At 42.4% G+C, this 16,995-nt stretch overlaps 2 protein-coding genes and 1 long non-coding RNA gene across 4 annotated transcripts; 1 reads left to right on the top strand and 2 right to left on the bottom strand.

Annotated features, from left to right (window-relative positions):
* The first annotated feature begins 2,654 nt into the window (after positions 1-2,654).
* Positions 2,655-8,029, top strand: LOC135549099 (uncharacterized). Its single transcript, XR_010456937.1, has 3 exons — positions 2,655-2,730; positions 2,954-3,064; positions 7,461-8,029. It is a non-coding gene; the product is annotated as an uncharacterized LOC135549099 (long non-coding RNA).
* Positions 3,490-6,815, bottom strand: LOC135548979 (uncharacterized). Its single transcript, XM_064979052.1, has 14 exons — positions 6,650-6,815; positions 6,332-6,438; positions 6,177-6,248; positions 6,005-6,088; positions 5,734-5,880; positions 5,564-5,644; positions 5,293-5,442; positions 5,130-5,179; positions 4,943-5,012; positions 4,751-4,837; positions 4,554-4,652; positions 4,364-4,444; positions 4,169-4,273; positions 3,490-3,624 (listed from the first exon to the last, which is right to left on the bottom strand). Exons 1-14 carry the CDS (start codon positions 6,813-6,815, stop codon positions 3,490-3,492), a joined length of 1,434 nt encoding a protein of 477 aa, XP_064835124.1.
* Positions 8,030-9,517: 1,488 nt separating the features above from the next.
* Positions 9,518-15,374, bottom strand: LOC135550023 (zinc finger protein 706-like). Of its 2 annotated transcripts, none has more exons than XR_010457052.1 (4): positions 15,302-15,374; positions 13,502-13,643; positions 11,124-11,289; positions 9,518-11,024 (listed from the first exon to the last, which is right to left on the bottom strand). XR_010457052.1 is itself a non-coding variant. In XM_064980450.1 (4 exons), exons 2-3 carry the CDS (start codon positions 13,634-13,636, stop codon positions 11,194-11,196), a joined length of 231 nt encoding a protein of 76 aa, XP_064836522.1. In that variant the 5' UTR covers positions 13,637-13,643; positions 15,302-15,374; the 3' UTR covers positions 9,521-11,024; positions 11,162-11,193. The 2 variants fall into 2 exon arrangements, 1 of the variants encoding a protein (XP_064836522.1); XM_064980450.1 differs by having other exon boundaries at positions 9,521-11,024; positions 11,162-11,289.
* Between the last annotated feature and the right edge of the window lie 1,621 nt (positions 15,375-16,995).

The following is a 16,995-nucleotide window of genomic DNA, read 5'->3' as shown; positions in this document are numbered from 1 at the left end:
AGTATGTGAACCCTTGGATTTAATAACTGGTTGACCATCCTTTGGCAGCCATAACCTCAACCAAATGTTTTCTGTAGTTGCGGATCAGACTTGCACAACGGTCAGGAAGAATTTTGGACCATTCCTCTTCACAAAACTGTTTCAGTTCAGCAATATTGTTGGGATGTCTGGTGTGAACAGTTCTCTTGAGGTCCTGCCACAGCATCTCAATCGGGTTGAGGTCAGGACTGACTGGGCCACTCCAGAAGGCGCATTTTCTTCTGAAGCCATTCTGTTGTTTATTTACTTCTGTGTTTTGGGTCGTTGTCCTGTTGCATCACCCAACTTCTGTTGAGCTTCAATTGGTGGACAGATTGGCCGAACATTCTCCTGCAAAATGTCTGATAGCAAGCTGTCCGGGTCCCGAGGCAGCAAAGCAGCTGCAGCAAAGCAGCCCCTAACCATTGGGATGTTTTTTTTTATGTTGGTGTGCTTTGCCTTTTTTTCTCCACACATAGTGTTGTGTGTTCTTTGCAAACAACTCAACTGTAGTTTCATCTGTCCTGAGTATTTTGCCAGTAGCACTGTGGAACATCCAGGTGCACTTTTGCAAACTTCAGACGTGCAGCAATGTTTTTTTTGGACAGCAGTGGCTTTTTCCGTGGTGTCCTCCCACCAACAACATTCTTGTTTAGTGTTTTACGTAGCATATCTCAACAGAGATGTTAGCGTGTTCCAGAGATTTCTGTAAGTCTTTAGCTGACACGAGGATTCTTCATTACCGCATTGAGCGCTGTGCTCTTGCAGTCATCTTTCCCATACGGCCACCACTATGGAGAATAGCAGCAGTGCTGAACTTTCTCCATTTGTCTTACCATGGACTGATGAACATCAAGGCTTTTAGAGATACTTTTGTAACCCTTTCCAGCTTTATGCAAGTCCCCAAAAAGTATTGGTCTTCTGAGATCTCTTTTGTTCGAGGCATGGTTCACATCAGGCAAGGCTTCTTGTGAATAGCGAGCTCAAATTTTGTGAGTGGTTTTTTATAGGGCTCGACAGCTCTAACCAGCATATCCAATTTTGTCTCATTGATTGGACTCCAGGTTAGCTGACCCTTGACTCCAATTAGCTTTTGGAGAAGTCATTAGCCTTGGGGTTCACCTACTTTTTCTAACCTACACTGTGAATGTTTAAATTATGTATTCAATATAGACAAGCAAAATACAATTTGTGTGTTAAAAGTTCAGCACACTGTATCAATTTCTTCTTTTTTTACCTTTATGTAACTAGGCAAGTCAGTTAAGAACAAATTCTTATTTTCAATGATGGCCTAGGAACAGTGGGTCAACTGCCTGTTCAGGGGAAGAACAACAGATTTGTACTTTGTCAGCTCAGGGGTTTGAACTTGCAACCTTCCGGTTACTAGTCCAACGCTCTAACCACTAGGCTACCCTGTCAACTGCTGTGACTTAGATGAAGATCAGATAAAATTGTCTTATCAATTTATGCAGAAATTAAGGTAATTCCAAAAGGTTCCCATACTTTTTCTTGCCACTGTATATAGGCTACTGTATCAATCAATCTTTCATTTGTTCATGTCATCACACAGCATATGAGTCATTCATAATTTGAAATGTAATCAAGCTTTTAGTTTTAAAATAAAATAAAGCTAGCCTTGAATAATTAGCTTCAACAATATATAAGCCTTCCATTTTGGAAATTGCATTCTGATACGCTTCTAATGTATTTAGTGTTTACACTGTTCCAAAAGGTCAGAAAATAATATTGTAACCTATACAGCACCTGTGTGGTACACTTAATATCCACGCAGTGCTGGCTCCTTACCTTGTTTTTATTGATCTCCAGTATTTTCTACAACTAGTCAAAGGTATTCCTCACATCTGACTTCCCCTTTACCTCAAGAGCGACCAGTAAACATTCCCGTTTCAAGTTAATTTGTCACATCCTGCACCCCCGCAGCAACCTGGGCATTCGTCTCTATGTGGAGACAGAGGAGGGTGAGCCTCATAGAGTTAATACTATGGTCAGGGACAGGAAATGCTCTGCGGATGGGGAGGTGATTTCCCACAGAATGGATTTCTTGATTATTATGCCTTCGAATAAAGAGGCAAGTTAACTCAGAATACGACGCCAGTGCCTGCACAGTAACACTGTAATGTCATAGTATTTGTAATTGTTTAGTAAATACATAGAAATGGAGATATGTTGTTTTGGTTTACCTCACGATTATATCTCACATACACGCACACTGTTTTCTCTCCATCAGACCGGTCCTTGTCAGCTGGGTGGGTAGGCTTGGTGGGTCGAAGGGGCCCCCGCTCCAAACTGCCCTTCATGTTAACCTTCTTCAGGGCCAGCCAGACCCCCTGTCAGCCCCAACGTGCTCTAAAACCCAACCCCCGCAAGAGGAAGCCCAAATATGACCTGCCCAGTATACATGGTGAGGTCCTACAATGTCAGAGGACAATACTGGTTTTAGGTCTTGTTGTGAACCTCATTTAATGCAACGTTTAAAGGCATAGTTAATCCAAATGACTAAGATAATTAAGTTGCATTTACATTTAATGGTGTCTTCATTGTAAATCCAATGCATCCAAAGTGTGCTTCACAGTCTGTCCTGTCTCAAAACATATTGTTTGGTCCCTTTCAGATCACAGCCACGTCAACAGTGGGCGTCAGGCTTGTAAGAGACATGAATTATATGTGAGCTTGAGTGACCTAGGCTGGAAGGTAAGCTTCTGTCTCCCTTAACTACTCATTCTACTGAATAGATAATATCATGAGCCAACATTGTATCACCTTATTTGCTGAAACACGCAATTAGTATTTTTAGGAAGCAAGGCATTTTTGTGGTACGTGCATTGTAGTGTATGTATTTCTGATATAAATATAGTCTGTTCTAGTCATTCATCTAATCTTGTCATTCTATTTCTATGGCATTTCTCTCCATTAGGACTGGGTCCTGGCTCGGAGTGGTTACTCTGCCTTCTACAGTGATGGAGAATGCCTATACCCTCTGGGTTCCTGCATGAACGACACCAACCACGCTATGATCCAACTAGTGGTCAGTATGCACTACTACACCCTCTCTCACATGAACGCCACCAACCACGCTATGATCAAACTAGTGGTCAGTATGCACTACTACACCCTCTCTCACATGAACGCCACCAACCACGCTATGATCAAACTAGTGGTCAGTATGCACTGCGACACCCTCACTCACATGAAAGATAACTTTGGTTTCAGTGGGAAAGAAGGTAATTGGCTCAGACATTAATGGGAAATATGGCCAATTTAAAGTAATATACCCAAGTTACCGAAGTCTACAATGGCAGACTCACACATCACAATGCCATAAAGGGTGGGCCTGTAGTTCTGTAAATCTACTAAATGTTGTTGTTCATTTCCATATCTAAAGAATAAAGCATAATTGTTCATGTAATATTAGCCTCATATTTCCAGGAAGAGGAAATTGTGACGAAATGATCAAGTAAATGAAAAGACAGAGACAAATGCCTTTAAACTACCAGTAATTTTATTTAAAAATGTAAAATTCAGTGCAAAGTAATGTAGTGCATTAGTGTCTAGATCCCTGTTAGGTGGCAAAGTGTCGCAAGAATCCTGTGGGGAGAGAAAACAAGAGAATACATTAATTCAATGGGTGTCAACTAATCAGGGTTCAGCAAAGCACTTCAAGTCCTCAATTCCTGAGAGAGAGAAAGAGAGATGGACAGAGAGAGAGAGAGATGGATGGAGAGAGAGAGAGATGGACAGAGAGATGGATGGAGAGAGAGCGAGAGAGAGAGATGGACGGACGGACAGAGAGAGATGGACAGACAGAGAGAGAGTGGCCTTTCAGATCTCTGCAGTAGGACTACATGCTGGCCATGAGGTTCTCCAGGTGGTACTCCAGGAGGCTGGAGAGCTCAGTGACCAGAGACACTGGGTTAAAGTACCAGGCCAGCTGCTGCCCAAACATGTCATCTAGCAGAGCCATCAGCCCACCCTGAAGAGAACATCACACAACACATAGATAATGGCTCTGAGTTACTAGCTTACCAAGAGCAGAGAGACAATGAGAGTTACTCCCTGTAAAACGTCATTGCAACCTTGTTAATCAGGAAAAAGTCAACTAGGAATAAGGAAGTAAACTATTGACTCTTACATTGAGCAGCAGCAGGTATCTCTCAGCCTTTGGCTCAATGCTGGCAGCAGCGGGCAGGAAGGAGTGCAGGAGAGCGTACAGACGCTCCATGAACCCACCAGGGTGCTAAAGGAAACAAAGGAGGAGAGAAGAGAAATTGAAGTGAATTTGCTAATAGAGAGACATCAAAACATGTACCAGTGAGATGCTACTTACCACCATCAGGGACTTCTGAGCTGTCATCAACCCAAACAGCACCAGTTCAAAGAGGACATCTATCAGGTTAACATGATGGATCTAGGACAAGAAAATAGGAATGATTTCAAATAGATCAGATACTGTGATGTATAAAAGACATGCATGTGGAAGAACCCAAAGTGAGACATGAAAGAGTTAATGAACCCACCTTTGCCTCAGCCAGCTCCCTCTCAATGTCAATCTTCTTGGAGGGGTCACTCAGGTAGTCCACAAAGTCATTATAGGCACGGATGAATTCGGCCTCGTCCTATCACAAAGCAAAGAGCATTGATGTTAGTGAACAGAACACATTTCCCACTGAGGACGCCCTCTTTCCCTTGAATGAATAATGAGTTAGTGAGCTACCATGTGGTGGGCCTGAACCAGTGCACCCATTAGGACCTTTCCTGCCACAAACAGATGGTTGCTGCCCAGGGTGGAACCAAGCAGTGTCTAGAGAAGAGGGAAGAGTTAGGGTGAGACACCCATCTTCCTCTAGGAGACAGACAGGCAGAACAAGAAGATACAGAGAGAAAAAATAAAAGTGGGTCCACTCACAGTGAAGGCCTGGCGCAGGGAGACGAGCCTCAGGGCGATGTCCTCCACTCTCTTGGTGGTAAGGTAGAGGCTGTGGGAGGGAGGGAATGGAGCATGTCAACCATTAGAGTCAATGGGGATACAGCATGGTGACAACTATCCTTCAGCATCTGACAAGCCCAGACTACAGACATTTAGAGGAACTCACTTTAGCAGAGGAACCTCCCTCTCCTCAGGCAGCAGGTCCTCCTCCCAGCCCTACAACAACAGAACAAACATTCAACATCAGTGACACGACAAACAATGGGTCAATGGATGGATCTTAATGCTACTAGTCTATAGAATGTGTAGCTGTGTGTCTAACATCTGACCTCATAGCAGTTATGGCCCTCAGGCTCTGGCTCAGTGAACTGCTGATTGGTGGGCGTAGAGACGGAGGCAGCCTCCGACCCCCCCGAGGAGGAGAGCAGCCCATCCAGCCCCATGTGGAGAGTGGCGTACACCACCGAGACATCAGTCTGCTGCTCCAAAAACACACACAACACACCTGTTTACCACACACGTTATTAGAAAACAGAGCAGATCTAATGGAAAAATGCCCAGTAATTGGTATTCTATATACATAGGAAACCGTTTATTTACCTGGTAGCAGCCAAACGTCACGTCCACAGACGTCTCGTGGCGGAGGTGAGACGCATACTGGGTCACCCTGCCAGCCACATACTGACAGAGAGAGACGACATGTTTAGGCCAAATGGAATAAGTGAAGAAAAGCCTAATCTAATACTATTTCAGTAGTATTTACATCTTACCTGGATCCAAGTGACGGACTGCACCTTGGTGGCACAGTAGGGGATGCCCTCTGGACTAAGTCTGGCTGTCTCCCTGGAGACGGCCCACACCAGTTGAGTCTCCAGGCCTCGAACCCTACTCACATGGTGCATCCTCACCACCACCTGCTGTGGAGAGAAATGACAAGTAACATCAACAAAACAACATCAGCCATCGCTGTAACATATTTCCATCTTGATCACATGACTCTGACAATGTAGATTAGGACTAGATAGTTACAAAGACACATACCTGGGATCCCCCAAGCATGTAGGTGATAATGGGGCTGATGAACTGGAAAGTTCTCCAGGCTTTAGCCACTGGACCGGCATTGTTCTGCACAAGAGGGGGGTGACATTACAGTACATTCAGGTTAGAAAAAGCAAATATTGTAACGTGATGTGACTGTGTGTGGTTCTCTTACCCTGATCACAACAGGCCCACAGTACAGGGGGCTGAACCTAATCGGTATCAGCTGCCAATTACCAGTGGCCTCCTAAAGCAGACAACAAAGATTTTCAGACTGAATATGTGGGATACTTTTCAAACATAAAACCAGAAGCTTTCTGAAAAGTGTACCTCAAGGATAGTCGGCACATCCTCAAGGATGATAGCAGCATCCTGGACATGAAGGATAACTGGCAGCAGTGGCTCATCCAACTGGACCTCATCCAGTACAGTTGATTCTAAAAGTAGGAAAAGGAAAACAAACAAACAATTATTAGGACGTAAAACGTAGCACGCTAGTTAGTACTACTAGCAAAAGTGCATCGCTTAGCAACAATTACTAAAGTTAACATTAGCTTGAAAGTTTGGATTACAGATATACTTAACATTTCTCAAATTACATTGTCAATGTTGAATGTGGTAAAATAAGAAGTTTAAAACTCCACGTACCCTCTTCGAAGTCGCTGTCGCTGTCCACCTCCCGACGATCGCGAACCCTGCAAAACGGAAAAAGACAACAAAAACAACCCACAAATGAATTTAAACAACCTGTCGACGCAGAAGGCTGCCGACGTCCTCCCAATCTCTCCGTCAATCTTGAAAAGCACCCAGGCATTTTCCAGTCGATGTTTCAATCTCAGGTCTCAAAAATCAGTCAAGTTTGTTGTTGTTGAACAGCAAATTGAAGTTGTTCTTGTTTTCGAACAGAAAACGTTCAATAGAACGCCGATATGTTCTAACGGTTAGATATCTCATGGCAACACAGATATTTGAAATTGTTGTTTACAAAATTGACAGCTGTGTTGCCATAGAAATGAGTTTGGAACTCCATGGTTACCATTAGAATCCTATACAATTCCTGGTCATCATTCTAATTCCATTGACCCTATTTTGTCACCAGAGGCTTTCCTATGTTGTGTGTGTATAATCTAAAACTTAAAGACCAAATGTTTTTTTTAAGTCACTAGCTTGGTCAATGGCCCATTGAAATGTTTTAGCTTGTTTCATGGAAGTTGTTGTTGAACTTCTGAAAGTCTAGGCTTTGGCTCAGTGGGCTATAAAGACTTGTGGAGCACAGACAACCAGGGTTAAAACATATGACCACATTCAGACAAGGGGGGCGAAGCCACAGCCCACTGAGGTTGGAGAGCACTGTAGGATCTGCATAATAATCATACCTCTTTTATAAACAGGATATTATTATCATTGATTATGTCAAAATGTATGTATGAATAAGTCTGATTGACCTTTTTCATGGCAGGTTCACCTTTTGAAGCCGGATGAGGTTCCCAAAGCGTGCTGCGCACCCACCAAGCTCAGTCCCATCTCTGTACTCTTCTACGACGACAACAATCTACGACGACAACAACAATGTGATCCTAAAGAAGCATCGCAACATGGTGGTCAAGACCTGTGGATGCCTGTAACATCTGTGGTGGCTCATCTATTCTACATCATTTTAATAAACTTCACTACCATTGTTCCAAAAGATACACACAGGGTTGATAGCAATAATCTGGCAATATGAGGCTAAATAGTATGTATCTACACTGAACAAAAACATAAACGCAACATGCAACAATTTCAATGATTTTACTGAGTTATAGTTCATATAAGGACATCAGTCAATTAAAATATGTTCTTTAGGCCCTAATCTATGGATTTCACATGACTGGGAATACAGATGTGCATCTGTTGGTAACAGATACCTTTTTAAATGAAGATAGAGCGTGGATCAGAAAACCAGTCAGTATCTGGTGTGACCACCATCTGCCTCATGCAGCGGGACACATTTAATTTAATATATATATTAATATAACCTTTATTTAACTAGGCAAGTCAGTTAAGAACAGATTCTTAATTACAATGACGGCCTACCCCGGATGACGCTGGGCCAATTGTGCCCCGCCCTATGGGACTCCCAATCACGGCCGGGTGTGATGCAATTAATCAATCAAATGTATTGATAAAGCCCTTCTTACATCAGCTGATGTCACAAAGTGCTGTACAGAAACCAGCCTAAAACCCCAAACAATGCAGGTGTAGAAGCACAGTGGCTAGGAAAAACTCCCTAGAAAGGCCAGAACCTAGGAAGAAACCTAGAGAGGTACCAGGGTATGAGGGGTGGCCAGTCCTCTTCTGGCTGTGCCGGGTGGAAATTATAACAGAACATGGCCAAGATGTTCTAATGTTCATAGATTACCAGCAGGGTCAAATAACAATAATAATGCCGCTTGGATTTGAACCAGTGACACCTCTTGCACGACTGACACAGTACCTTAGATCGCTGTGCCACTTGGGAGCCCACATCACCTTAGCATAGAGTTGATCAGGCTGTTGATTGACGCCTGTGGAATGTTGTCCCACTACTTTTCAATATTTTTTTTTAAGTTGATGGATTTTGGCAGGAACTGGAACATGCTGTCCGGCACGTTGATCCAGAGCGTGCCAAACATGCTTGTGAGTATGCAGGACATGGAAGAATGTTGATATTTTCAGTTTCCTGGAATTGTGTACAGAGCCTTGCAACATGGGACCGCGCATTATCATCCTGAAATATGAGTTGTTGGCAGCGGATGAATGATACAATGGGCCTCAGGATCTCGTCACGGTTTCTCTGTGCATTCAATTCAAATTGCCATCGATAAAATGCAAATGTGTTAGTTGTCCATAGTGCATTTCCCCATACCATAACCCCACCATGGGGCACTCTGTTCACAATGTTGACATCAGCAAACCGCTTGCACACGCGATGCAGGATTCATCCGTGAAGAGCACACTTCTTCAGTGTGCCAGTGGCCATCAAAGGTGAGCATTTGTCAACTGAAGTCAGGTCAAGACCCTGGTGAGTACGACGAGCACGCAGATGGTCTTCCCTGTGACGGTTTCTTCTGACAAATTCTTCAGTTGTGCAATCCCAGTTTCATCAGCTATCGGGGTGTCTGATTTCAGATGATCCTGCATGTTGTCATGGTTAAAATTGGTCTGCGCTTGGACATACTACCAAATTCTCTACAACGACATTGGTAGAGAAATTACTACTCCAGCAATAGCTCTGGTGGACATTCCACCAGTCAGCATGCTCCATCATAATTTGAGGAAAAACTGCGAGTATGTTGTGTGGAAAAACTGCACATTATAAGGTGGCCTGTTATTGTCCCCAGTACAAGGTGCACTTGTCTAATGAGCATGCTGTTTAATCAGTTTATTGAAATGCCCCACCTGTCAGGTGAAAGGATTATTTTGGCAAAGAAGAAATGCTCACTAACATGGAAGTAAAACGTATGTAAATTCATGAACATTTGAGAAAAACTTTTTGTACATATGGAACATTTCTGGGATCTTTTATTTCAGTTCATGAAATGTGGGACAAACACTTTATATGTGGTGTTTATATTTTTGTTCAGTATATTGACTTTGAGTATGAGAATGGTATATGAATAACACCAATTACCTCTTTCATAACGACCTTTCTTCGCATTCGACTTATAACCATACTTCACTCTTAAACTATTCAAATCTACAGTAATTCAGATATTTATATCACCCTTTGTCATATAGTATATGAATCCAATCAAAGCTGTAAAGTACTGTGACACAAGTACAATGCTACATTTCTACCCTTTTGATGACTGTTGTCTTGTTGAACCAAGAATTTGTCATTGTCTCTTAATGTACTACACATGGTTCAATTAAAACGCTATATATATGGACCATAAGTGCGTGACAAATTACTACATTTTTTTTTACATTTCTTTAATTATACTTTGAACAAGTACAAGTTAGTAGCAATGGCAAATGTCATTCCTATTTGTTATTCCTAGATTTTCTATGTACAGAGGATCCAATACACAGGAATGTGTCATTGTCAATATATTTATGGAGGACTGTGTACTGCTATATTTGTAATAAAATAAGTAGAATATATATTGTAGAGGTTGATTTGATGCAGAAGTGAGAGGAATTGCCAGTGAACACAGACCTCCAGAAACTAATTGACACTCCTATCTAAACAGTGTCACCACTCTTCAGCTACATAGCATTGCAGTATATTGGAAATACATTTGAAAATACTTGTAAGTATGCATTTGTCTGGTATCAGTATAGACGGAATGGCGTTTAACTTGCATTTGGAAGTAACACATTTTCTTCTAGAATTACAAGGCATACATATTCTCTCACACACACAACACATTCACTGCTTTCCTTCAGAATGGATCAAATAGGCAGAGGAATGATTTCATATATATTGCTACATTTCTTGGAAATGGTCAAATGCAAAATACAACTGTTACAACGTGGACCAGGTGACTATCCACAGTGATTTGGCACTGTTTCAACCAGGGCCTTTTACAGGCAGAACAAGACTCAGTCTTAGGCAAATAACAAATCCTTTCCACTATGACACCATTCTCAAAGAAAGCAGAAATTATTTGCACAAGAGTGTATGGGAGGAGGTATAAAAAGAGTTGTGGGTTAAAGTAAGACTGCGATACACAACTGAGAAAAAGTTGCAAAAACAGTAACACCCTGACACTTTTAGACGTGTAACAGTCTAGATGTTACTGAATCAGGTATTAATGAAGGAAGCAGCATGGGGAAAAGGGCTGTAGGTAGAGTGGGCTCATATCATTAAGATGGGTGCTTCAAAAGAGTCTGAAGGTGAGGGGTGGTTGGACATAGAAGATGGGGTGCTGGTGTGCTTCTGCCCCCTTTTTAGGTCATTGTCACAAATATCCCCCACCCATGTCCAGGGGTCTCAGTATTTTGTCTCTTGACGCCATTAAGTTCCAGTTGCAGCGCTCTAATCGTGGTCATCGTGTGTCTGTGAATCACAACATGAAAGGCGATGAGTGACAACATATCCACATATTGAGTCATACAAAATACAACTTTTAGCATAGGGAAAGAGTTTGCTTCTAACATGTAAACTGGGAGTCTGAATGATGAGAGCATCTTAACCCAGCTGTAGGTCCATTGTGTGCGTTGGTCTTTTAAGCCTCAACATCATCCAGCTCTGGGGGCATTGGGGATTTGGGATGCTTGCTCTCAAAGTGCTGCTTGAACGTCTTCGGGTCCGGCATCTGCGTCTGTAAGGGTCAGGTAAGGGACGGAGGATATCAACAATTGTTGGCTGAGACCGAATTTTCAGGTGATAAACAAAGCAATAAAATGCATCAAAGTTCTACACATCACACAGGCCTGTACAATGGACTAGACACAAAGAGAAACCTAAAAGGTAGGGATGTCAAACATTCAGGCTGCTGTACAGACGATGGAGGCTCTAGTCTAGAGCACCTGGTTAAATTGTGGTTGAGAGCATTATTTTACTCTCTAAATGGTTAAATGGGTGAGAAAGAGATGTCATTGTTGCAATAGTTTGCGAGGAAGCAACAAACTACATTACCAAAAGTATGTGGACAGCTGCTCGTCAAAAATCTCATTCCAGAATTATGGGTATATGGCGTTGGCTACCCCTTTGCTGCTATAATAGCCTCCACTCTTTTGGGAAGGCTTGCTGAGTGGACTCCCGTTCTGTGAGCTTGTGTAGCCTACCACTTAAAGGCTGAGCCGTTGTTGCTCCTCGACGTTTCCAATTCACAATAACAGCACTTATAGTTGACCAGGGCAGCTACAGCAGGGCAGAAATTTGACTAACTCACTTGTTGAAAAGGTGGTGCCATGTTGAAAGTCACTGAGCTCTTCAGTAAGGCCAATGTCTGTCTATGGAGATTACATGGCTCTGTGCTCGATTTAATACACCTGTCAGCAACGAGTGTGGCTGAAATAGCCAAATCCACTAATTTGATGGGGTGTCCACATACTTTTGTATATATAGTGTATACTATCATCTTAAATAGACATGTTGAAATATTTTGCCATAGTAAATTGTATATTCTGCGAATTTCCCTAATGGGGACAGTTTGTGTTAATAACCTACACAAACCTGCCTTTTCACCCCAGAAAATGTAGTGGAATTACACATCCATTTTACCTCAGATTGTTGATGCTAGTATAAAAGTGTATAGTTTTCAAGATGACATATGATTGACTGCTTAAAACAGATCAATATCTGTGGTTTTGTACCAATGATTTTGTCACACGCACTGGGTTATGCAGGACTTAGAAATGCCACATAAATTAATGAAATGGCAAAGAAAATTAAACGCGCTCTCTCTATAAAAGTCTATGGCCACACACCAATGCATGGATTTGACAGTCAAACTGTCACTTAAATAGTGTCACCATTGATATCCTATGTCGCGTCATGATTTCGTGTTAGTTAAAGAAAGCTAACAAAAAAGTGTTCTGTTTCCTACCGAAATCAACACCTGACATTCCAAGATAAAAATGTAATTCCTCTACAAGTTCATCTAACCAACTGTGTATAGGTTATTCAAAGTGTGAATAGTGTTACTTGAAACAGTGCTACACCACCAACATTTAACCCCCATTCTATTGATTTCAGTGTGACATTGATGGAAGTGATGAACAAAAAAAGAGTTGCATTACACTTACCGTGTTGGCGACCCACTTGAATCAAAATGCAACACTTCTAAATGTAGGCCTAGCTAGCTGTCTACTACACATTGTCCTCTAACCAGTGATGTACACATTATTCCCAGATTCCGTTTGGTTTTTGAGCTGTGTTAGTTTTAACAGGACGTGTAACCTCATCTCCCCCTCTCGCACAATTGATTTCAATGTGATATTGTTATGAGTGATTCTCAAATAAGTGTTGCATTCGTTTTCCTGTCTTGGTCACCCCCCAAATCAAAACTAATCACAAATCTATCTGACGGTCTTCTGCAAGTTGTTTTCTAACCAGTGATGTAAGAAACCTCCAGTTTCCATGTTATTTCTTTTATTGTGGGTTTCAAGAGCGCATACAACCTGATTTCCCCCCTAATTGATATCAGTTATTTGTCACTTGTCAAAACAACAGGGTTTTTGGTGTGTGTGTCATTAATACAAAAGTACTATGATTATTATTATTGCACATGTATGTGCAAATAGTACATTTTATGTTTAGGTCTTCAATATAACAAACGGTTTCTGCATATTCGTTATTGATTTGGACACATTGTCAACAGAAAGCAGCACCACCATCATTTTCAACTTAAGGTTCAGGACTATTTTATTGAACTCTCAACATCAATTTCTAATGGTTATGTACTTAATCAGGTAAAAACTGCTGAATGATTACAAAAACATGCTGAAGTTTATTTTGATGATATACCAGGAATCACCAAAATGAGTTTGGCCTGCCTTCTAAAGGCACATACAGTACCAACCACTAACCCGACAGACGGGACAGGTGTGGACCAGTGCTGCCTTGGCTGCAGTCTTCTGGTCTGCTGCCGCTCCCTTCTTCTTAGCAGCTGCAGCCTTGGCGTTCTTTTGCTGGGATTGAATCTTCTGTTGACCGCGAGCCATGGCCTACCTGAGAGAAACAGACGTAGAAAAATGCTACCCATTTGTATTTATCTGTTGATACTAGTATCTCAGTCTTCGTCAGAAGTCGAGCCATCTATTTAGAGAACGTACAAGTGAATTTAGCTACACAAGAGACGAGCCAGCTGACAACTAAACAAGAGATTCTGTAATATTATATAGCTAGCTAGTATTTGGTAAACAATAGTTTATGTATAGCTCTCCTGACCCATTCTGTCCCATTCTGTCTCAGCCTCCAGTATTTATGCTGCAATAGTTTATGTGTCAGAGGGCTCGGGTCAGTCTGTTATATCTGGAGTATTTCTCCGGTCTTATCCGGTGTCCTGTGTGAATTTAAGTATGCTTTTCTCTCTCTCTGAGGACCTGAGCCCTGGGACCATGCCTCAGGACTACCTGGCCTGATGACTCCTTACTGTCCCCAGTCCACCTGCTGCTCCAGTTTCAACTGTTCTGCCTGCGGCTATGGAGCCCTGACCTGTTCACCGGATGTGTTACCCTGTCCCAGACCTGCTGTTTTCAACTCTCTAGAGACAGCAGGAGCGGTAGAGATACTCTGAATGATCGGCTATGAAAAGCCAACTGACATTTACTCCTGAGGTGCTGATTTGCTGCACCCTCGACAACTACTGTAATTATTATTATTTGACCCTGCTGGTCATCTATGAACATTTTAACATATTGGCCATGTTCGGTTATAATCTCAACCCGGCACAGCCAGAAGGACTGGCCACCCCTCATACCCTGGTTCCGCTTTCGGTTCCTTCCTAGGTTCTGGCCTTTCTAGGGAGTTTTTCCTAGCCACCGTGCTTCTACATCTGCATTGCTTGCTGTTTGGGGTTTTAGGCTGGGTTTCTGTACAGCACTTTGTGACATCAGCTGATGTAAGAAGGGCTTTATAAATACATTTGATTGATTGAAGATGTAGGCATGCTATACTATTTAATGGCTAAAATGTTGTTAAAGTGGACATCGTTTTAACGACTTCGCACATATGAAACAGACAATCATAATCAAAAACATAAAATTCCCAGTTTATGCTACCAAACCAACTTTATAAGGTTTTAAACTAGGTTTGTTATCGTCTGTTCTGGTAAGAATGTGATGAGCATAAAACAAGAACCACAACAGGCCATTCCAGTGCAATGTCTAGCTGGGGTGTATTCAATAGGAAGAACTGACCTGTGTCCAATAGAAACTCGTTTTCGTTGCGAAACGTTTTGTAACTGTTTACTACGGTGTGCACTAATGACTACACCCCGTCTTGATACTTCGCTCTTGCATTGTAGCTAGCTTGACAACTTTAGTTCAGTTGGAAAAGAGAGGTAGCTAGCTAGCAATCAAAGCCAATATCTATCTAGTAAGCTAGCCAATTAATTGGTAACAGTTGGCGTGGTTTAATGATAATTGCTAAGACCAACACGTCTGCGGCGCGAACTGAAACAAAATACAAAATGGTTAGCCAGTTCTAACAACGATGGCTAACGTTAAGTTATCAGTTAGCTAGCTAGCTACTTAGCTGACATTGCAGAACTGAATAGCAAACCAAAACGAACATTACCCAAGTGTTTATTTGGCTATTAGATGTACAAACCGATATTTTTGCTCTTCAATCTAATAAACCAAATGTTAATTTAGGAAAATAAATACCTTCGCGTTGCTTCGCCCTTCTTCTTCTTCTTCTTCTTCTTCTTCTTCGGTGAGGTTTATCGCTGGTTGGCACCCAACGTTATGGTGCATTACCGCCACCTACTGTACTGGGGTGCGGACCAGAGACGGGGAAACTAAATCCTACCTGCCACCCCCGTTGCTCTTAAAAAATATAACAAACTATTTGAGACTATATCTAATGACGTTCTTGTCAATAACCTATTTAAACTCATTTCCTGTATCCCCTTCTCCCTCAATGCTAGATCTCAGCCTCTCTCTTTCCCTCTGATAAAGCCCACACTGTATCAATACATGCTCCATGGTCTCTGTTTCCTGGCAACAATCACACTTTCCCGTTGGATGCTTTCTGAGTACATTTAAGGTATTATTCAACCCGTTGTGTCACACTCTTAATCCTGTAAAAATAGCCTCCTTTCTTCTGTCCTTTCCTGCCAATCTCCCCTCCCAGAATTCCCTCTGCACTTGAAAGAAATGCCTTCCCTTAGTATCTCTATTCCACTGCTTTTGTCATCTCTGCACCATCACTGTCCAAATCAGTCTTTTTGCCTCTGCCTTGCACATTAAAACTACAACATCAACATCTCCACTACTAATTGCTTGTTTAGCCAGTACATCAACTGCCTTGTTCCCCTTCACCCCCACATAGGCTGGGACACAAGTAAATCGTATCTGTATACCCATTTGTTTACTCCTGCCATGGGTTTGTAGTACCTCATAAAGCATGTCTTCTCTCCTACGTGAGCTAAAGAACTGGATACCCATCAACACCGCACATGAATCAGAGCAAATAACTACTATGTCTGGCTTGACTTTCTCCACCAACTGCAAGCCAACAGTATTGCCATCAGCTCCGCCGTAAACACATCCATATGATCTGTAATACGTTTCTGTAGTCTCTCCAACACTTCTAGATCAACTACTGGAGGTGGGAGTAGCCATGGTGGAGTCACAGGGATAGCTACCTTTGGACTGTAACTCCCTTCCATACAGTCCCATCTCCTTCACCTGGGTATTACCCAACCACCCAAATCTTGTGTTCTGTCTTCACTCATGTTCCCAGCATGCCTGAAAAATCCCTTTCGCAGGATGAGACACCACATTTCCCTGTAGGTTAACCCATTAATTCATTGCCAGCTGCTGTCTCCATATCTGCAATGGCCTATCCCCCATCTCTACCTGTAGTGCAGCCACTGAGGAGTTCCGAAATGGACCACTACATATTATTGCCCCTGTATGACATCGATCCTTTCCAATGAGGCCCGGGCTGCCGAACCATTCACTCTGCTGCCATATTCTATCAAATTGGATAAATGCAAGATACATGGTCCTCAATGAGGAACGCCCAGCCCCCCACTCCTTCCCGGTCAGACAGCACATCACATTTAGCACCTTCTTACTCTTTCCCACCCCTCTCTCAATGTGTTCCGCTCAGGTCAGTCCAGTGTCAATGTATACCTCAAGGAACCTGAAGGCCCCCACCCTCTCCAAGTTTCTCCCATATAACCTCAAGCATACCTCATCTCTCACCTTCCTCCTAGTAAAGAACACTTTCTGAGTTTTCTCTACAGAGAACCTGAATCCCCACATGAATGCCCACCGCTCTACCTCATCAATTGCTTCCTGTACCATCCTGACTATGTATGGCACATTTCTTCCCCTCTTCCATAAGGCCC

This window comes from Oncorhynchus masou, chromosome 12 (assembly GCF_036934945.1).
Source record: "Oncorhynchus masou masou isolate Uvic2021 chromosome 12, UVic_Omas_1.1, whole genome shotgun sequence".
NCBI classification, from domain to species: Eukaryota; Metazoa; Chordata; class Actinopteri; order Salmoniformes; family Salmonidae; genus Oncorhynchus; species Oncorhynchus masou.
The sequence above is the reverse complement of the archived record's forward strand: the minus strand, read 5'-3'. Positions and strand labels throughout refer to the sequence as shown.

Coding starts and splice junctions, on each gene's coding strand:
- LOC135550023 (XM_064980450.1), bottom strand. CDS start 13,636: ATGGCTCGCGGTCAACAGAAGATTCAATCCCAGCAAAAGAACGCCAAG. Junction 11,290..13,501: donor ACACCTGTCCCGTCTGTCGG/GTTAGTGGTTGG, acceptor TGACCCTTACAG/ACGCAGATGCCGGACCCGAA.
- LOC135548979 (XM_064979052.1), bottom strand. CDS start 6,815: ATGCCTGGGTGCTTTTCAAGATTGACGGAGAGATTGGGAGGACGTCGG. Junction 4,838..4,942: donor CCCTGCGCCAGGCCTTCACT/GTGAGTGGACCC, acceptor CCTCTTCTCTAG/ACACTGCTTGGTTCCACCCT. Junction 4,274..4,363: donor CTCAGAAGTCCCTGATGGTG/GTAAGTAGCATC, acceptor TGTTTCCTTTAG/CACCCTGGTGGGTTCATGGA.